General features: G+C 34.9%; 1 protein-coding gene across 1 annotated transcript in view; it reads right to left on the bottom strand.

Annotated features, from left to right (window-relative positions):
- Positions 1-2,845: 2,845 nt before the first annotated feature.
- Positions 2,846-22,502, bottom strand: part of VWDE (von Willebrand factor D and EGF domains) — an 89,981-nt gene continuing 70,324 nt past the window's right edge. Inside the window, 5 exon segments of the mRNA XM_086398073.1 lie at positions 2,846-17,289; positions 20,566-20,665; positions 21,528-21,551; positions 21,554-21,622; positions 21,726-21,821. Of these exon segments, the coding sequence (XP_086254199.1) occupies positions 17,148-17,289; positions 20,566-20,665; positions 21,528-21,551; positions 21,554-21,622; positions 21,726-21,821 (431 nt within the window). The 3' untranslated portion in view covers positions 2,846-17,147.

Here is a 22,502-nt window from a genome sequence, read left to right as displayed (position 1 = left end):
TTTATAATTAAATATTATTCCAGAGAAACTTATCCTTCTGCGATAATATTCAGTGCAAACAAAAATGTGAAAATAAGGCTATTCATATATTTCAAAACTAAATAGCAGTCACATTAGAATTTTTAACATGAAGATGCTACTCTGAAATGTGAAACTTAGCTGATTAGCAAAATGCAAGAAAACTTTTAAAGCTTAATAAAAAAGTCAACAAAAGCTCTTCTCAAATTAGAAAGCAAAGTGCAGATTAAAAAGAAAAAAGTCACAAGTTTCTGAAGAATTTTCTAGGACTTTGAAACTCAACTCATCAGATGGGACTTAAAAATACAGAACTTTGTATTAGAAGTAGATTTTTTTTTCCCCTGTAAATGGAAGGAACATCTGGGCAGACTCAAACAAAAACAGAATGCCACAATCAGCTTATAATACAAGCCAGTTCAAATGGAAAGAGACGATTCTCAAAAAAGAAAACCCATTTTGAGAATAAAGGAACATACTCAAAACCTACAATTTATTCTTAATGATGTTTCATTTTTCATTTGCTGTATAGCTGCCTTCTACCCAAGGGGCAAAGATTGACAGACTATTCCTTAGTCCCTTAATTTTAGCTGTCCCCTAACTATGACTCTGGGGCTGGAATGCACAAGCAGAACAATAAATCAAAGGAACAAAGAACCTTTAAAACTATAAGGCAGAGGGGAGAAGGAAAGTATGCTGAAAAATTCCCTTTACATGCATCCTTAATAATTGATAAAAAGTATCTAGTTTGCTGAGTCTAGTTATACATTTTTCAAGACAGATACATTTGTTCATTGTTTTCCCTGTCTAACTTTCAGCAACACAGAGAGTGCTGTTTCACATTTCCTCTTTCATGTTTTACTCTATCAAGTTATATAGAGTTGAAATATGTTGGGTTTGGTTTTATAAGTATTCATATTTGCCAAGTCCTCAGCACTTCAAGACATAAAGTGTACACCTTGTAGGTTAGAAGCAAACTTTCATTTAAATGTCATCTTTTATAAAGACATGTACACTGACGCTTTCCTCTTGAATTTAGGATTTCTCTTTAGATAAATGTAACACTCTCTGATTGCCAGGAGAAATATCAACAACCTCAGATATGCAGATGACACCACCCTTATGGCAGAAAGTGAAGAGGAACTCAAAAGCCTCTTGATGAAAGTGAAAGAGGAAAGTGAAAAAGTTGGCTCAAAGCTCAACATTCAGAAAACGAAGATCATGGCATCTGGTCCCATCACTTCATGGGAAATAGATGGGGAAAAGTGGAAACAGTGTCAGACTTTATTTTGGGGGGCTCCAAAATCACGGCAGATGGTGATTGCAGCCATGAAATTAAAAAACGCTCACTCCTTGGAAGGAAAGTTATGACCAACCTATATAGCATATTCAAAAGCAGAGACATTACTTTGCCAACAAAGGTCCGTCTAGTCAAGGCTATGGTTTTTCCAGTGGTCATGTATGGATGTGAGAGTTGGACTGTGAAGAAAGCTGAGCACCGAAGAATTGATGCTTTTGAACTATGGTGTTGGAGAAGACTCTTAAGAGTCCCTTGGACTGCAAGGAGATCCAACCAGTCCATCCTAAAGGAGATCAGTCCTGGGTGTTCATTGCAAGGACTGATGGTAAAGCTGAAACTCCAGCACTTTGGCCACCTCATGCGAAGAGTTGACTCATTGGAAAAGAGTCTGATGCTGGGAGGGATTGGGGGCAGGAGGAGAAGGGGAAGACAGAGGATGAGATGTCTGGATGGCATAAACTGACTCTATGAACATGAGTTTGAGTGAACTCTGGGAGTTGGTGATGGACAGGGAGGCCTGGCGTGCTGCGATTCATGAAGTCACAAAGAGTTAGACACGACTGAGCTACTGAACTGAACTGAACTGAACACTCTCTGAGGCCAGATTTGTTTGCCACCTCCAAAACATGAAAAACAGTGCTTTCTAGACTCTTGAATTGTTAGAGACCAGATCTCGTTAGACTTTTTCCTGATTTAAGTGTTTTATAATTTAGTAGTTGAGCCATGTTTTATATGTGCTGAAATATTATAGTTTCCTTTATACAGATAATAAAGTATCCTAGACCTAATAACTGCTGCTGCTGCTAAATCGCTTCAGTCGTGTCCGACTCTGTGCGACCCCATAGACGGCAGCCCACCAGGCTCCCCCATCCCTGGGATTCTCCAGGCAAGAACACTGGAGTGGGTTGCCATTTCCTTCTCCAGTGCATGAAAGTGAAAAGTGAAAGTAAAGTCGCTGAGTCGTGTCCGACTCTTAGTGACCCCATGGACTGCAACCTACCAGGCTCCTCTGCCCATGGGATTTTCCATGCAAGAGTACTGGAGTGGGGTGCCATTGCCTTCTCCAACCTAATAACTGGGTGCACAGATATCAAGACAAGCTGGTGTCATCCTAGTGTTCATAACTATTTTATTTCTGTCATTGTAGGATGGTTAAAAAGCACAGTTAGGTCAGATGGAATGCTCAAGAGTAAACTGTGGATGGTTGTTGATCTTTGGAAGCTCAAAAATTATTAGAGGTGCTTTGTAATGACCAAATTGACCTAGTTATTCACTGTTTCAAGAACCTTTGTTCAAGACTTTGACAGGTTAACATTAGTAAAATGATCATTGGATAGAACTGGGGAGTCTTGGTTAAGATTTCCTGCTACTAACTCAAAGTAGGGGTGTTGAGAATGAGAAAAGATGCTCTGGAAATGATATACACACGTGTCCACTGAACTTTTCAGGGAAACTGAAAATAAGTGTGGACTATGGCACTGCCCATTCTCAAGTTTATTATAAATTTAGCTGGTTAGGGAATAATTTTAAAATATAAATTGGGTGAAGAACTTTTGTGCCAATGCAGTGATTTTTGTGTACAGTATGTAAGTAGTTTCTTTAAGAATTGTTATTCTTAAATTTATAAGTTAACTCACAATCTCTCTATGTTATGTATGCCATTAATGTTGTAGTCAGATCAGATCAGATCAGATCGGTCTCTCAGTCATGTCTGACTCTTTGCGACCCCAGGAATCGCAGCACGCCAGGCCTCCCTGTCCATCACCAACTCCTGGAGTTCACCCAGACTCACGTCCATCGAGTCAGTAATGCCATCCAGCCATCTCATCCTCTGTTGTCCCCTTCTCCTCTTGCCCCCAATCCCTCCCATCATCAGAGTCTTTTCCAATGAGTCAACTCTTCGCATGAGGTGGCCAAGGTACTGGAGTTTCAGCTTTAGCATCATTCCTTCCAAAGAAATCCCAGGGCTGATCTCCTTCAGAATGGACTGGTTGGATCTCCTTGCAGTCCAAGGGACTCTCAAGAGTCTTCTCCAATACCACAGTTCAAAAGCATCAATTCTTCGGCGCTCAGCCTTCTTCACAGTCCAACTCTCACATCCATACATGACCACAGGAAAAACTATAGCCTTGACTAGATGAAACTTTGTTGGCAAAGTAATGTATCTGCTTTTGAATATGCTGTCTAGGTTGGTCATAACGTTCCTTCCAAGGAGTAAGCATCTTTTAATTTCATGGCTGCAGTCACCATCTGCAGTGATTTTGGAGCCCCCAAAAATAAAGTCTGACACTGTTTCCACTGTTTCCCCATCTATTTCCCATGAAGTGATGGGACCAGATGCCATGATCTTCGTTTTCTGAATGTTGAGCTTTAAGCCAACTTTTTTACTCTCCACTTTCACTTTCATCAAGAGGCTTTTTAGTTCCTCTTCACTTTCTGCCATAAGGGTGGTGTCATCTGCATATCTGAGGTTATTGATATTTCTCCCAGCAATCTTGAATGTTGTAGTAGTTGCATGTAAATAAGTAATAAAATATATGGAAAAGTAGCAAAGCATTTTTATGATTATCGTCTTTTATTTCAGATGGGAAAAAAAATCATGTTAGCTCATAAATTCCTTTTGGCAGTTTTTAGTTTTTCCTTTTCTGAAAGCTTTACATCACATTATGCCAAATCTCTAAACATTTTTTTTTTCTTTCTTGTAATCAGATTCTCCATCTTCATTCAACAATTCCCATTCTGTTACCAGATGTGATACATCTAAAGAGAATTGCTCTGCTTCTCTTCTTTAGATTGGAAAAGGATTTGCTTATTTATCTTTAACATTCTTGAAGCAATTTCACATAAAGTACTTAGTGATTATGGGCATGGTAATATTTAGATGATGCAAAATGATTTGTTTTTCCTGGTTATTTTGGAATTGTCATGATTCAGAAGAAAGCAGTTCAGTATTCGTTTAAGAAAAAATACCTTTTGTGCCTTTCATATACCAAGAATATATCCCAGCTTCATAACGAAGTAAAATGTTAACTCTCTCAAAATGAAAGTGTTATGATAACACAGGGAGACAAGAGGGGACTCAGTACCTGACATCTCCCTCCTCTTCCTCCTGAACTTAGGTCTGCTACTGATGGCTCCCCTTGTACTGGCTCCACCAGAAACTATAGGGAAGGAGCCTAGGTGGGACACTGTAAAGATCAAGTGCACTGTACAGAGTCAGGCACAGAATGCCTAATCAGCAACACTTGCAGATGAAATAGCAGATTAGACAAAACCTAAAAGATAATTAGTGATTCAGAGATAGATCTGCAAAATTACCCAGCAGCACATAGAAGCAAGGATTTGGAAAATAGGAAAGATTAGTTAATTGACATTTAGACTGGAATGGACAAGTGCTTTACATTCCTAATGGGTGTCCTAGAGGAAAGAATACAAGTAATGGCAGTGGTGGCGGGCAATATTAAGGAGAGGATAATAAAAGTTATCATTATTCAGTAACAATAAAACACAGACATGGTATCAATTATGTACAAAGTACTGTTCACAGCACTTGACTTTCATTAACTAAGTTAATGCTTGTAACAACCTTATGAGTAGGTATTGGATGATTCCATAGATACAATAAATATAATACTTACTGAGCAGTATAAATTAAAAATAAAATGACATTTTGACACCTTGTAGTCAAACTACAGAACAAATAAAAAAAGAAGAATAGGATAAGAACCAGAATAAAACAGAGTAACAATAATTAGGTTGATAAGATAAATTTTAGAAACAGTGAAATAATAGTTTCAGTGAATAGAAGGAAAATAACCATAAAACCAGAATTAAGTATCCAGCACAACTATTTTCAAGTAAGAGGGAATCATAATAGTACTTTAACATAAAAATAGAATATTTACCATCAATAGAAATTTACTAAAGGAACTTGTAAATGAATGTGCTTTGGGAGAAAAAAGTTGATTCCAAAATGAAGGTCAAGAGGCAAGAAAGAATGGAAAGCAAATTAGTAAACACTTAACTTAATCAAATGTTGTCTTTATAAAAGTAATAATTTCTAAATTAGAATATAAAGGAAGATAAAATTAAACAATAGCATGTAACTTGGAAAGAGACTGACAGGAATTAAACTGTTGAAAAAGTTAAATTTTTTGAAATGAGAGTGAAATTTTGTTTTTCAACTGCGAATTTCAAAGGCAATAATCATAAAGATCAAAATATATATTATGCCCAGGCCAGTTAAAGGGAAAAGAGGAAGCAAAATCCAAACAAATACAGCATCTCAATCAATCCAAAAGAAAGTATGAAAAGAGAAAAAATAGCAGAAGTGGAACACCTAGGAAAAACCAAAATGATAAGAAATAAGTCAAAATATTTGTAATTCATGATACACAATTTCTCCAATTAAAAGGCAAAATGACTAGTAGTAAAAAAAAAAAAAAATCAGCTTTGCATTGAATTCCAGAGGCACACATAAAACTTAAGGCTAGAGAAGCGTTGAAAGTACAGTAGAAAATGATTAGCCAGATAAATATATTTTTTCAGGAAAATTTAAATAAAGATGAGTAGCTTTCAAAATAATTTTTAGGTAACCTTTAATAACCATTCAGCAAAGAGCATTAGGGATAAATAAGTCACAACATATAGTGATTTACCAATAGTTCTATGTCAACTATTGCTGTCTGTGTAAAAGTATCAACTTGTTTAAACTACATTTAAATCCAACAGATAGATATTATTTATATTTCCTTTTTTTTTTTAGATGAGGAAATGAAGGGATGGAGGTTAAATAATTTGCTTCAGATCACGGCTTGTAAGGAATAAGATTAGGGTTCAAATGCAGAAGCCAGTTTGTCCCCAGAGTCCATCCACTTAACCAGTATGTTATGCCACCTAAGAAAAGGCCTGGTATACTAGAAACGTCTAGGCATCTAATTTAATGGCCTCAAGTATATAAAGGGAAATTTGATAAAATTACAAGAAGAACTAAGCCAATACAAAAAAGGAAAAAAAAAATTTCAGTACCTTTCTAAATTATAGAAGATTAGGCAGATAATAAATTCACAAGATGAAGAATAGAAAAAAAAAACAGTTTAAAGTTTGGATTTAACAGAAATTAATAAACTTTTTGCTCTGTATCAAAACTTTATAAAGGTGAGGATAAACATTTGTTATCTAACAAGTTATTCCAAAAAATGGTGACTCAGAAAACATGATTTTCTTATATCACATTACCTGTGGGTCAGGAATTCAGGTGTGGTTTAAGTGCTTTGGCTCATGGTGTCTTTTGAGGTTTCAGTCAGGATGATGGTGTCATCTCAAGGTTTGACCTGGGGATGATCCACTCAAAAATCACTCTTGTGGTTTTTATCAAGATTCAGTTCCTCCTGGGTTGTTGGCCTCCGCTCTTCCTGGGTTGGCTGGAGGCTTCCCTCAGTTCATTGCTATATAGGCCTTCTTATGGGCAAACTGGTAGCATGGTAACTGGCTTTTCTCAGAGATGAAGAGAGGGAAAATGAGGAGAGTGGGAGAGAGAGAGAGAAGGGAAAGGGGATATGAAAGTAGGGAGAGAAGTTAGGTATCTTATAACCTAATTTTAGAAGTGATAGTCATTCCTTCTATCATATTCTGTTGGTTACAAATGAATCACTAAGTTCAGCATACCCTCAAAAGAAAGGGATCACATAAGGGTATTAGTATCAGGAAGTGGTGGTCATTGTCTTAAAGGTTGCCTGATATGGTGCTAGTGGTAAAGAACCCAGATGCCAATGCAGGAGACATAAGAGATGCAAGTTCAGTCCCTGAGTTGGGAAGATCCCCTGGAGGAGGGCATGGCAACCCACTCCAGAATTCTTACCTGGAGAATTCTATGGACAGAGGAGCCTGACAGGCTATAGTCCATGGAGTCTCAAAGAGTTGGACACGACTGAAGCGACTTAGCATGCATGTACAACACAGGTTATGAACACAAAATACAGGACAATAATTTGGAGTGGGGAGAAGCAAGATTATAAAAGGAGAACAGAAATAGGTGCAACTCTTTTGTCATTGGCATATTTCTGAATTGATTGAGTTGTAGGTGTCCATTTTGGTATTCTTTATCACTTCAGAGATACAGTGCCATTTTCTTTTGTATGTATCAAATATCACATATTTTTTCAAAAAGAAAGATAGTCGTCATTTTCTGTAACAAACTTATAAGTAGAAAATATACTTTGTGGATTTTTGGTCCCATGAATTTAAGCACATGTAAGCTTTTTACTTGAATTATTCAAGTAGTAAACTCAAGTGTTTGCTATAAATGTGATCTCTAAATGTTAGAACTATTGCAAACAAAAGAACTTGGTTCCATCGTTTTTATATGGAGGTTTTTTTTTTTTTTCTGCCCACCCACTTGCCTGGTATTATCAGAAGACAGTTTCATAACAAGAATCAAGCTAATAACATTAGCTTATGACTGATTAGCTGTCCAGTTTGGCCTCAGCTGAAAATTCTGAGCAATTCATTTTAATCTTATGATAATACTCAGAGGACTGTAAACCATTCTCCTTAATTTAAATACAACTGTTTACAACTTTAATCCATATGCAATAATGAGTTAGGAAAATTTTTTACTCTGAAAAAAGTACCACAACTGAAATTTTCTAAAATAACATATTAAATTTTTAATTAATTTTAATTGCCCCTTTTCAGTTAAGATAAACTGCAGTCATCCTTTGATTTTCAATTCATATTATTCTGAATGTCTCTTACTTGGTATTTCAAGAGAGCAGCATTGTTTGAAGCTAATTGAAGATTCTGCAAAAGTATACATTACAAAATTAAGATCACTAAAAAATTCTAAGCAGATGGTACAAATATATATAAGAAGTAATAAGTAACATCTATATAAATCATTCCTCAGCTCCTAATCATATTTTCTTAAGGTAACCAATTAAAAAAAAAGTATATGTCTTCATAGAAATTTTGTTATTAAAAACATATGTGCATGCAAACACATTTTAAAATGAGTGTAGTAGGATTGTCTGGAGAAGGCAATGGCACCCCACTCCAGTACTCTTGCCTGGAAAATCCCATGGATGGAGGAGCCTGGTAGGCTGCGGTCCATGGGGTTGCTAAGTGTCTGACACGAGTGAGCGACTTCACTTTCCCTTTTCACTTTCATGCATTGGAGAAGGAAATGGCAACCCACTCCAGTGTTCTTGCCTGGAGAATCCCAGGGACGGGGGAGCCTGGTGGGCTGCCGTCTATGGGGTCGCACAGAGTCAGACACGACTGAAGTGACTTAGCAGCAGCAGCAGTAGGATTGTCTAAAAGTTTGCCTTTTCATATTTTTCATTTAATATAACATAGCCATCTTTCAAAGATGTAAGATTAAGTTCTGCATGACTTACTGTTTCATATGGTCTATAGAAATTTCATAGCTGAATATGTAATAACTTTATTGATGTCACTTAAAATATTGTTATTCAAAGAGTAGTATATCAGAGGTTATTATTTAAAATTTTTATGTATTCTCTTAATTGGCTGTATCTCTCAAGATTTCCACTGACAGGTCCCGTTTTGTAGCACTGCTCTTAAAAGTGGATGTGATAATTCTTTAAATTTGGATCTCGATAAAATATTACAAATCTTGATTTTAATTTTCATTTAACTCAATTATAATTACATGTTGGCTAAAGTATTCATAACAATATGTCAATTTCAAGTCAAATGAACAGCTTAAAAATAACAGAGTTCGTCTTAAATATTTTATCTATTTTAGCATTAAAAATAATAATATGGTAGTGTTAGAATGTTTACTCTTCTCTGACACTTTTGTGAATTATGATAAAGAATTTGCTTTTTGAAAAATAATGAGTAGCATCTTAATTAATTGCAATGTGGCTTTTACAAAGAGCTTGAGGCCTAATTAGTTAAAATCTCACATATGTATTTTCAGCACGAGAATTCTGTCAGAAGTTACAAACTGCTTATCCATCATGGTTTCAACCATGCTTGTCAGTTTAGTTTTCCCTGAGGAATGGGGAATGAAACAACTCCCTTTCTAGTCAGTTGTCTCACTAGGTTAGTTAGGGCTGAGTAATATAGACTGGCAGAGCCTGTTATCAACCTGCCTGTATGGGTTAATGAAGGAATTTTCTGTTTCAGTGGAAACTCAATAGATACTGGTTTGGAAGACTATCATGATGTTCAAACAATTAGAAACAGGACATTTCTCTTAATCATTTGGTTTAACAGCGACTGGAAGGTAAGGTCATCTAAGCAGAGCTGACAGGTAGTACAGTCTGGGATCCTTGTTTTCTCATTTCAGGAGAAAAACACCTCAGTGCATCTCCTGGCAGCCCCCTCCTTTTCAATGTAAATCTAATATTGGAAACATTTTAGAATATATTATGCTTCAGGACTTCATCATTACCCATAAACTGCCTTCTGTCTGCTTTAACTCATTGCCCTTCTTGACTCCAACCATATGGCTCTAGAAAAATCCCACTCTTGCTCTGCAGAGCCAAGCACACAGCCGTATGCCAACCCTCAAAATGAGCAATTCAAGTTTTATTTCTGGTAAGGTCAATTTCCATTTCCTACAGCTGTTTCTTCTTTTCTGGGGAGAAAAAGAAAACTAAAATATTTTTCTATCACTCATGTGAGACATGATACAAACGCTATGAGAAGGTGCCCCAGTTTTGGTTTTTTTTACGAAGTTCTGCTACTGCTTTATGTTTTTTTCTTGGTTTGAACCATTCTACTCTTCTTTGCAGGCCACTGTGTAGAAAATGAAGGGGTCAGACTATCCATAGCATTTCTGATGCTTTATTTATTTCACTTGTAATGCTGCAGGCAGGGTGCATTGATGATGACTTTACACTGAAAATGGCTTGAATCTTTAATATGGGGAGATAGATTTCAGGTCAGCTCCAAAGGAAGAATTGACTGTTGTCACAAAAAAGAATTTGAAAAAAAGTCCTGTTTATTTCTGGAGTCCTCAGAAATTGCAAGTTATCAGTGAGAGTGCATCAGCAGAGGACACTGATATGGCAACAAAGGGGTTGCTTCATAGATGAAGCACCTTGAAGCTGCCGTCTCCATAAACTAACGAAGGGGATATCATCAAGATCGTCCTTAGAAAAGAATGGCAGGTCTTTTTTTTTAATTTATGTATTTTAATTGGAGGCTAATTACTTTACAATATTGTAGTGGTTTTTGCCAAACATTGACAGGTCTTGATGGCTAAAAACACAACTTGGAGGCATGGAAACACAAACTCTAAGAATTTCCTTTGATTCATAATCAGAGCCCTCAACCAAGAGAGAACATCTCAGCTCAGGCAGAATTGAACCAAAGCAGTAAAGAAAATGCAGATGAAGATCTCGAGATCTTAGAATGAGAATCAAAACTAGATCCTAACAGTATCTCTTGGTCACATTAGCAAGGGCCACAGTTACTTGGTGAGCAAGATTTAAGTTTGATATCAGAGTCTACTATATATGTATGTATAGTATATGATCTATTTATCTTGCTGCCTGAGGGAGTTGGGAAATAAAGTGGAATTACTTTCACTGTACTGTTTTTGTCCAGTAAGTCTTAATACTTTTCTCAAGTTTCTAGTCTCTCAAGTCAAAGACTTTCCAGGTATTGTCATATGTAAGACATATAGCTGGGGGGAACCTGCTTACTTCAGATAAAATTATAGTGCCAAGAAGGAGTATATTCAGAAAACCATCATCCTTTACAAAGCCTTTTTTTCTCTCAGGGTGTACCACATATGGGACTTATGATTATTTGTCAATAATAGGAGAAAACATTATAACTTTGAAATACCTGAAAGTACTGACTGTTTGCATTTCTAGACTTTTCCAAGTTCAATGTACATATGAAAAACAAAGGTTTTCTGCTTACCCTAATAATTCTCACAGCAATTTAAATCTCATATAGATGGTCACTAAATCTTCAAATGCAATTCATCCTTTACTAGCACAATGGGAATTGTTAACTGCAGTCAGCCAAGTGGCTGAAATTATTGATTAATCACCAGGTGTAACAGATGATCTTTTCATAAGAAAGACCGATACTGTGTTAGCAAAGAAATTTATTTTTGAAAGATATCATGTCTGCATTAAATGTTTAATAAGCTGTCTTACCCAGTGGTCATCTTGCATTGCGTGTGTGGTATCTGGGAACTGAGGATCTAGCACCATCTGCAGGTGAAACTCTGCTAATTCCATCTGGCAGTTACAACATTTTTAAAAGATTGACAGCTGAGGTTAGTTGGTTTTCACATTGATGGACAAGACTGTCCTCAATTTTAAATAACTGTATGCCAGAGTTGATTGAAAATTTACATCCCCTTATTTTACCTTGCTTTTGACTCACATATTGTTTAATCAGTGCTTTTTAAAAGTAAACTCTTTAGTCAGAAACAAGAAACACCAATATACAATAATCATTGGAAAACCTAAAACCCAAATAGAGGAGTCTGTCATCTTTTCCTCAGCCTAGTGGTTCCACTAATTCGTTTTTAGCAACATATAATAACACTCATATATTGGGCATTTATTAGGTGACATTGTGAAAAATTATAATTATCTCATTTTAAATTAAAAATTATCCACTAATCTCTGAAATGAGAATTATTTATCCCTATCTTACAAATGAAGGAATTAAATATAGAAGCTCTTTGTGCAAGGCCACATAACTGGGAAAAGATGGCATGAAGATTTGGGGTTGAATTAAAACCCAGGTCTCCCCAATTCTAGAGGGTCAAAGAAAGGTTAAGAATATTTGATAATTCATATATTTCATTTAAATGTTAACACGAATAAACACAAAATAGCCAAGCATATTAAACAATGTTTAAGATCAGAATTCATTTTTAGAAGATAACATAAACACTGGAACTTACACATGTTGAAGTACTTTTGCCTAAATTCTCAAACACATTATCTTCAAAATATTCTCCAAATAGATTTTGGATAAAAGATTTTTCAAGTTAATAGATGTGAAAATATAACCAAGAAATAAGAAAAACTTAAATTACTTCTTCATAAATTTATCAAATTACTTGCTTTTCAAAGTTCACATTATATTTCTGAAAATTACTTCTATTTGCATGAGTCATTAGCTTTCATAAGGAATGCTTTTATATAAAATCTGTAAGCTGTAAACCATAGCATTTCTTCATTATTAGCCTATATGGGTCCATTAAATCTATTATAAATGCATAGTCTACTGATTAATATTTTAATTGCAGCTTGAGAGTCTTGGTGTGGATCTAGAAAATGTTTATAAAGATTTTAAAATCCTGGTTTAGACATTTCAGGATAAATACTTGAGCTATTATAACTTTTTAACTATAAAAAATATACATTGAAGATCAGCTTAGTAAGTTACTAATAAAATTGCAATACTGTATACTGAGCAAAGAAGGCAGAAGCAGATATAAAAATTATAGCTATTTCATTATGACAGCTTCTATAGGAATTTAATTCTAGTTATTAACTAAAAAATTATTCACTCTCATCTACTTTTTTCTTTCTAGCACTTATTTTCACAACAGATTACAAATTTAACCACATATAAATTATTAAAGGTTTATTTTGCATTTGTATTTCTATATTATTGGTAATAAAATAAGACATAGTAAAACATGTTATATTCTCTTAAATGATTCTTTATCTTTCAGCAAAGATGAAATGATAAAATCTCCTTAATTCTGACACTGAATGCATAGATTCTTATCAAAGTTAGGCAATAATTTTATTCTAACAATGTATTACTTTGTCTTGTAATTTTAGACATGGCCTAGGAATGCTTAGTCTTTCCATTTAAAAAAACAAAATGAGTTTTGTAAACTCATATGATTTAATAGGCATGTTCAAATTAAAATAAAATGTTTTTTAAAAAAGATAATGAAGTTTGAGGTCAAATATAATAGAGAAAAAGAAGTGTTATAACTCTAGTTAATGTATAATTATTTGCATCTCTGAAATAGAGCTTTCAGTTATTTATATATTCTTTGTTGACATTCCCACTTCTTTAACAATCATGTCAATCTAATTTTCTTTTATGAAGTATTCAAATCTCTTTTGATATTTATAGGCGGATTTGATTTTGTGACAGTTTCTTTCATTTCTGCATCAAAATAGATGATGGTACCGAAAAGAATGGATGAATAAAAGACCTTTTCACAGAAAACACAGTGACCAAATGAGTCTTTTAAAACTCCAAACTCCATTATTTCTTCCCCGCTCTCCAGAAATTGTACACGTCAGAGCAGCAGAAAGAGTAGAGATGAAAAATAAACAGACCAAACTAAACATGGTTTTTTATCACTGAAAAGTAATAACTTTACCTCCAGAATATAGTCCAAAGGAGTAAGATGCAGAGCTTTCAATATGTCCCGTGTGAGCTCACTTTTGTTCCCTTGGCATCACTGTCACTTCCTCCTAAGGATAGGAGCACATTTTCCAGAACCCCTTCTCTGCGTGGTTCTGGGTTAGAGTTCACCAATGAAAAGAGCCTTCCAGAGAGTTAGAAGCTGGGCATGAATAGGAAGCCATTATTTCTTCAAAGGTGTTTGCTGTTAGATGCTTGGAATTAAAGTGACATCTTCATTCTCAATTTCTCTGACCTTCAGCAGCTGCTTTCCTGACCTCTTCCCTAGCCTCCCCCATCCCCACTAAGGCTCTTCCAGCAGTCCTGAGAGTTCCTAATTTTGCATTAAGACTGTATATCTGGATACTTCAGATGCCTTCTGTGATGCTGACTGGTCCCACATGATAAAGACACTGTCACAGTAAAGACAGGGAAAACATTCAGTTTATTAAATATTGTGACTGTCAAAAACATCATTTCAATATGTTAATAACAAATCACGTCAAAGTAAAAATTTGATTATCTGGATTTCTCCTTTCCTTTTCTCTAACAATGACAACTAAGACCAGTCTGTTTTTATTAGTTTCTTCAACCTTTAAAAGAGCTTTAAGAATGATGTTCAAATAAACTTCAAGTATTAATAGTTAACTTCAACTTCTTCTGAATAAAAATGTCCATTCTTATACTTGATATTACTCAATGGTATTTGACCTGCAGTAGAAAGAGGGAAATCAAGTTTCAAAGAATATTAGAAAACTAGGTAATTCTGACTCATTATTTGCTGCCTTCTTCCTCCTGACATAAAGCATTAGAGACTAAGAACTGCTCTCATAAAATTGAGATCTAATCAAGATCATATTTAAATGTCAAAATACTTGTGACTTAATGGAGCTTGCATACAATTATATATGATTCCATCTTGGTAAAGGGTTATATTCAAGAAATATCCATGCTCCATAAAACCAAATAAGTATTTTTATATTCTCTAGGAAAAGACTTTTGACATTCATGTATTGCAAAATTTCCTCTCAGGTCTCTTTGTCCATCCTTTTCTTTCTCCACCTCTCTCTATTCCTCTATTCAGTGTAACCACCAACAAACTTACATAGTGTTTTCTACATACCAGGCACTGTTCTAGGTACTTCACATATTTTAACATATTTAATCCTATGACAACCCCATATAAGCTCCATATTACAGATGAAAACAATTAAGGCTCAGGGTGGGGTGTAATACCTTGCCCAAGGTCACAGAGCAAACAAGTGGCAGGGATGTAAGAAATACACTTAGCAGTTAGGCAGCAGGTTATGAAATCTCTCAAAGCTGTTCATCAAACTACCCTCTCTAGCACCTCCCTTCCCCATTTCCTCTTTCTCCATGTCTTCTTTCTAGCTAGTAATTCTTTGTCTCTTTCATTGAAATTCTAGCAACCCATAAGAGCTTGGGAGAGCAGGTTACAACAGAGCAGGACATGTGGTCCTTGAGCTAACTCTTTTTGTTTCATTTGCCCCATGACCTCGTGTTTTTTCTTTCCTTAATATGGTTCGAGATGGATCTCAGAAACATAAATGGGGATGATGATCTGCTAGTAGTCATATGAGGAAGGATTTGGATAGTAAAGAAGTACATAAAAATAGAACATAGAGAAGTAGTTTAGTATGTCAAAGTGGACTTGAAAGCTTTTGAGGTCATAGGGTTTTCTGTGCCATAAAAAAATCTCAAATAAAGTATATTCAGACTGCCTTAACTCAAACTTTTATATTAAAATATTTATTTTTCTCAATAATAGCTGATCAAATACTCAGTAACTTTTGTTTTCTAGTTTTCAAACCATAATACTATTCCGATCTTGTTTTTCTCAAAACGGAGATGAGGAACACCATGATGAGGAACTTCCATAAGGAACACCAGTGCTAGGAGAAAGACATATATACATATCCACTTTGCCACCAAGCCAGTCTCATTCAGTATCTTCAGGAATAAAATTCCTTATCATTTTTCAAAATATAATATACTCCAGAGTACTCTGATATTCAAGACCCTTGGATTTTTTGAAGTGTTAAATAGCATATAATTGCTTTTTAAAAGGAAATCAAATAGATAGTAGCTCAGTTGATAAAAGAATCTGCCTGCAGTGCAGGAGACCCGGGTTCTATCCCTGGGTCGCGAAGATCCCCTGGAGAAGGAAATGGCAACCCACTCCAGTATTCTTGCTTGGAGAATCCCATGGACAGAGGAGCCTGGCAGGCTACAGTCTGTGGGGTCACAAGAGTCGGACACAACTTAGCAACTAAACCAATAGATTAAGAAATTTTTGGAGAGTTCTGCTGCAATTGTGATTGTGTAGGAATCAGGACTGAAAAAATACGTTGGCTGATGATATTTAGAAATTTAAAATTGGAGGCCTAAAAAATTCAATTTCATTTTACTAGTGCTGATACAATCATAGAAACTTTTAAAATAGATGTTTACATAGCACTGGCTTTATAGTTCACATGGGGGGGGTACAGCTTCAGAAACTGCAAGAAAGTCTTATTGCTTTCTTGATTTTCAAAATACAAATAAATCCTAATTCTAATGATATGAAGAGTTTTTAAAATTGTTTTCTCTGAAATGGTTTTTTGGCAACCTACTCCAGTTATTTTTGCCTGGAAAATCCCATGGACAGAGGAGCCTGGCAGGCTATAGTCCACAGAGTCACAAAGAGCAGGACACAACTGAACATACATCAAGTAAATGAAGAGAGGGGCTTCCCAGGTGGTGCTAGTTTTTCAGAACCTGCCTACCAATGCAGAAGACACAAGAGATGTGAGTTGCATCCCTGAGTTGGGAAGGTCCCCTGGAGGAGGGCACGGCGACCCACTCCAGTATTCTTGCCTGAGAAATCTCGTGGTCAGAGGAGCCTGGCAGGCTACAGTCCATGTTTGCAAAGAGCCAGACAGGACTGAAGTGACTTAGCATGCTTGCACACAAATGAAGAGAGAGAACTATTATCAAGGAAAAGAATGAGGATATTCAATGCTTCAGTGGCATATGATCCGCTGAACATGTTTAGAAACACGCCTCCCCCCATCAATGAAGTAGTGATTCCCTGATGTAAAGGTGGTAAAATTTTTTTAAAGGGCGAAGGTGGTCTTTTTAACTAGTATTTGACCAAATATAAATTATTGGTGTCTTAAATCTATATTGTGAGATACTTGCTCTCTTTCAGCTCTGGTGTCATGAAATATTATATAATGTTTGATGGTTGTTATCTACACACTGAAATTCCATAAGCGCACATGAAAATTCTACAAGATAACTCTATAATGACACAAAAATGATACGATATCTAGTTTTAGAGGAAAACAGTAAAATCTTGTATATTTTCTATTTTAGAAGTAAAAGAACAAAAAGCATTAACAGGTATAAATTACTGTATCTATCAACTGAATATCCCAGTTGATGGCAGGTGTCAATATCTAATACAATCTTTGTTTAAACTGTAAAATACCTGTATTTTCTTTTCACATTTGACTCCAGAATATCCAGTGCGGCAAGAACATATGTTGGGGAGTACACATATGCCTCCATAAAGACATTTTGATTGCAAATTGCTGTAATACACAAGTTTTTGCAGTTACTGTCTTTTAACACAAATGCTTCAGACAGTTCCAAAGGCCTGAAGCCATTCAGCAACTTGGCTATAAAATAGTCGTAAGAATCAATGAATGACCAATTGCACTACTATATTTCTGCAACCAGTGTGCAACACAACACAACAGTTTTACTATTTCATAAAGATATCAATATTATTAAAGCAAACATTTTCATTGGCTATATTTTAAAGTATTTAAAACAGATCTTTTTGTTTTCTTTAGAGAGGAGATTCAAATCAGCATTCATAATTTGCTTTTTAGTAAAACTTTTTTAGCAAAAATTTAAAAGGGGCAACTCAGTACTGACCAACATATGGAAAAACAGACAATTTTATGTACTACTGATGGAAGTTTTATGTACTACTGATGGAAGGCTTCCCTGGTGGCTCAGAGATTTAAAGTGTCTGCCTCCAATGTGGGAGACCAGGGTTCGATCCCTGGGTCGGCAAGATCCCCTGGAGAAGGGAATGGCAACCCACTCCAGTATTCTTGCCTAGAGAATCCCATGGACAGAGAAGCCTGGTAGGCTACAGTCCATTGGGTCACAAAGAGTCGGACACAACTGAGCGACTTCACTTCGCTTCAATGGAAGTTTAATGTGAAACCACTCTATTGGAAGCTTCCTAAAGATTTTCATATTATCTGTACTAGAAATTTCTTCTTTAAAATCTCTTCCTATGCAGCTTTAAAATACCTATATCTATTTCAATATCTGTTTATCTTTTGTCTTTTTTTTCCTCCATCATTTACCTACCTACCCACCTATAGAGAAAAATTCTTATAATAGTAGCAGTTTGTAAATAACAGAAATGTTCAACATGAGAGGAAAGGTCAAGTGAATTATAGTATTTATATTATGGAATTTAATATATCATTTAAAATTATGTTTCTAAGGACTCTGAAACACTTTTAAGTAATACTGACTAAATATAGGCATAATGTAAAATTATATACAATACAGTTATTTTTCACGGGAGAAGTATCTGTTTAAATAGCTCATATTTGAAGCTTGCATATATAAGAATAATACTCCCTCTAGTATAAATGCAACATTGAAAGATATGTTTTTATCAGAGCTATTGTGTACAGCTGAGCAGGTTGTGTAAAGGATGAGGTTCCACAGCTAACTAAACACTGTTCATATCACAGACATCATAGACTTAATATTTATTACAATTTTTCCAGAAGATGGCAGTAAAACAACTTGTATAAATAACATCATCAGTATTTAGACAGTTTCCAGACAGAAAGAAGTAAAGCATTTTTGAGGAAGGGGACTTTTAAAAACTCACACAGAAGCTACAAGGTGCAAAAGCAGGGTGCACGTCTTCAGACTGTGCTCAAGTACCTGAGTTCACAAGCACTGGAGCGTATTTTCACATTCACGTGCTTTTAGCATCTCATCATTCTCTCATGGTCCACACAGCCCCTCCCAGAATGAGTAGGCCAAATCGAGGTTGAGTGTTCCTTTTTATAGCATTTTATCACATCTGACTTTCAATGTGAACTACTGACTTTTGAGCACATATTTCTTACATAAGTACTAGCACTTAATGATTTCTTTGAAAATATTTTACTAGATTGAGAAGTGAATAGTGATTAATAATAAAATAAACTCTAAGAGTCATAAAAATTATATGCAGAATCTCTGACAAATGGAAATGAGTGTGGTTCAAGCATACTGAAAAGCAGAGCAGGTATTTTTAGTAAAAAAAATACAGTCATTTTACAATTGTATAATTTCAGTTTATAATACATTTGCATTACTAGTTTTTATATTATGTAGTTATTGAACATTTGAAAGTACTTTGAGGAGATTTTCTGTTTTTCCCATTAAGTCAATATTTGTTAATATTTTAAGATGTTATTTCAAGTTTACATAAATTTCAAAATTGCATAAAATTTGATTTTTCTCTTTAACATGAAATCCCATCTATATAAAAATTTATAACTAAAAGTGGAAATAGCTAAGATGAGAAAATCAAGGCATAAACTAGTTCTGGGTGAAGGAATTTGGAGAGATTTATTTTTAAAAAATTTTTCATATTTTCTCTGATTTCCATGATAGATATATATCTACCCTATAATATAGAAAAATATTTAAACTATATATTAAAACCTTCTTCATCTAATTCTCCCTTGGAGGAAAGCAGTCAAAAGTTACAAACTTCTAGTTAAATAAGTACTGGGGATGAAATGTACAACATGATAAATATAATTACCACTGTACATTATATACAAAAGACATATACACAATGGAGTATTACTCAGCCATTAAAAAGAATACATTTGAATCAGTTCTAATGAGGTGGATGAAACTGGAGCCTATTATACAGAGTGAAGTAAGCCAGAAGGACAAACACCAATACAGTATACTAACGCATATATATAGAATTTAGAAAGATGGTAACAATAACCCTGTATACGAGACAGCAAAAGAGACACTGATGTATAGAACAGGCTTATGGACTCTGTGGGAGAGGGAGAGGGTGGGAAGATTTGGGAGAATGGCATTGAAACATGTGAAATGTCATGTATGAAACGAGATGCCAGTCCAGGTTCAATGCACGATGCTGGATGCTTGGGGCTGGTGCACTGGGACGACCCAGAGGGATGGTATGGGGATGGAGGAGGGAGGAGGGTTCAGGATGGGGAACACATGTATAATTTTTTTTAATTAAAATTCAAAAAAAAAAATAAATAAAATCAGGTTTTTGGTTTTTTATTTTAAAAAAGAGAGTAAAAGTTCTCATCACAAGGGAAAGATACTTTTTAAAAAAATTCTTTAATGTACCTATATGAGATGAATATTCACTAAACATTGTGGTAATCATTTCATGATATATGTAAGTAAAATCATTATGTTGTACACCTTATACAGTGCAGAATGTCAATTATATTGCAATAAAACTAGAAGAAAAAGAAAGATCTTTTAAAATGAAAAACAAAAAATTCTTAAAAAATTCTTAAGTCCACCTAAGAGGAATTCACTGACACCCCACAGATTATACTTTGGATCTTTCTAAGTTACACAAAACATTAATATAACATACCCTACATTCCTTTTTAAATAGGTATAGAAATGGATAAGACATCCCTCCATTTCTAAAACTTTAATGAATCAGCATACTGGGATTTATTTTTCTATATATATTTCTCTTAAAGCTATACTTTATTTAATAATTAGAATAGATTCAAATTCAGAACACAGAGTAGAAAGTGAGTTGTGTAGGCTTAGGTGTTTGACACTGTGCTCCTGCCCGTGTGGTAGGACAATGGCATATGCAGGGAGCGATACATTCACCACCATTTTTACATTTCTGAAAGCAGATTGCTGCAAATGGAAATACAAATAAGTTTAAAACTTAATTTACTAGTCAAATCCTACCATAAGCCACAACAATTTTCATTAAAGAAAAAAGAGAAACAGGTAAAACATCAATGATTAAAGAATTTTTCCCCTTACCTTTTTCCCATTGTTAGACTTTTATGGAAAAAATGAAACATTTGAATGAGAACTGCCATCATCTCAAAAACTAGATTGAAAGCAATAAAACCTCTCAGGTTCTGAACTGGTCTGAGACAGGGCCAAGAAATCAGTAATTTTTTTAAAAACTTCCCCTGACTCCTACTTATAACTGAAACCAAGACTTAAATACATGTCATTTATCCTGGCAACTGTATTGGCTAGACTGGAAAATACAGGATACCCTGTACCTCTGCTAATTAGAAAGAAAGAGTTCAGAGGAACTGGCATTTTACTCTATTTTTAAAAGATATATATATTTTTTAATTAAGTGATTTATTTTGATATAAGGCAGAGGAGTTTGATGTTAACATTCCAAGAGACATTTATGGAAAACAGTTTTAAAGTTGAAACACTGATGCAACTGATGCTAACTGAATTTCCTAGGAAGACTTATACATATTTTGTAATATGAAATTAGGACCTTTTTGATTTAGAAGTTTAGGCAAGTCCAGTAATAAACCAATGGAAGGAGGATTGCTTTGCACTGGGAAATGGAAGAAGAGTGAAATAAAAAGATTAATTCTAAAAAAAAAAAAAAGATAAATTCTAAAGTAGGACTAAATAAGAAAAAATAAAAGCAAGGAAACAAAAAACAAGGAACATGCTCTTTGAAGTCCTGCTTTACGTTCCCATGTGGACTTTAGCGTTTTAAGGGCATTTCCCTTACATGTGTTGCACTGTTTCCCTGTCAGCCAGAAGGACAAGAGCAAAGGCTTGGTCCCACAAGCTTTCCTCCATTAATGCACATGGGAACACAGATACCTGGAGATAAAGGGATGAAGTATTAGTCCTTAAATATCAATAGCTTTGCTATTCATATGTTTGCTTTACCTGTAGCTGGCAAACATATTTAGTAGTGTCTTACTTTTTTGGCATCTCCTACCAGTGTATCCTTCAGGACAGACGAACACATTATTTCTCATGCAGTGACCACCATTCTTACAGGGAGGCTGGCAGATAGCTAAAAGAACATATGGCAGCAATCTGTGAATATCACATATTCACTTATTATATGTTGCATTATGTGTGTGTGATCTATGGGGACATAAGGCAGAGAAATGAGATAGTAAAATAAAAGATCACAACTGCAAGTTGTTAAAACCATCATTTCTAAGTCATAAAATACAGTGCTTATAGCCATACGTTGCTAGTGGGTTAGCAAACTTGGAAATATATTGGTGAAGTGTTCATAACCAATGGAGCCTTCAGTATGATAGTACAAATATTATGAATCTAATCTTATGTTTCACCAAACTCTAAAGTAAAGAGTGAAATCACCTGGGGAAAAAAAAACAAGAAAATAAGTCAAAACCAAGCTCAAAATAAGACCTGTTCCTATGGAAGTTAGAAAAATTGGTCATACAATTGGTCATATGTTTAGAAAAAACTTTAAAGTTACTTTTAGGTACCTACTGAGGTCATAGAGACAGAGCTTTATATGTGACTTATTCCTGTCAGGGCCTGGGAAAAAATCTTTTTAACAATAAATCATCAGCTTTTTCAAGAATAGTTATTGGATAATCCTGAATACAGTATACTAGTAACTTCTATGTATATGGTTCTGTTCCATGGAGTTCAGAAATAGATGTTTCTATCATTTATAGGATTTTTCTTGTGTCATACTTCTTCCTGATGTGACAAT

The sequence above is a fragment of the Bos grunniens genome, chromosome 4 (genome assembly GCF_055505025.1).
Source record: "Bos grunniens cultivar Pamir isolate PY7600 chromosome 4, Bosgru_T2T1.0, whole genome shotgun sequence".
In the NCBI taxonomy this organism is placed as follows: Eukaryota; Metazoa; Chordata; class Mammalia; order Artiodactyla; family Bovidae; genus Bos; species Bos grunniens.
This window is presented reverse-complemented; position numbering and strand designations above follow the sequence as displayed.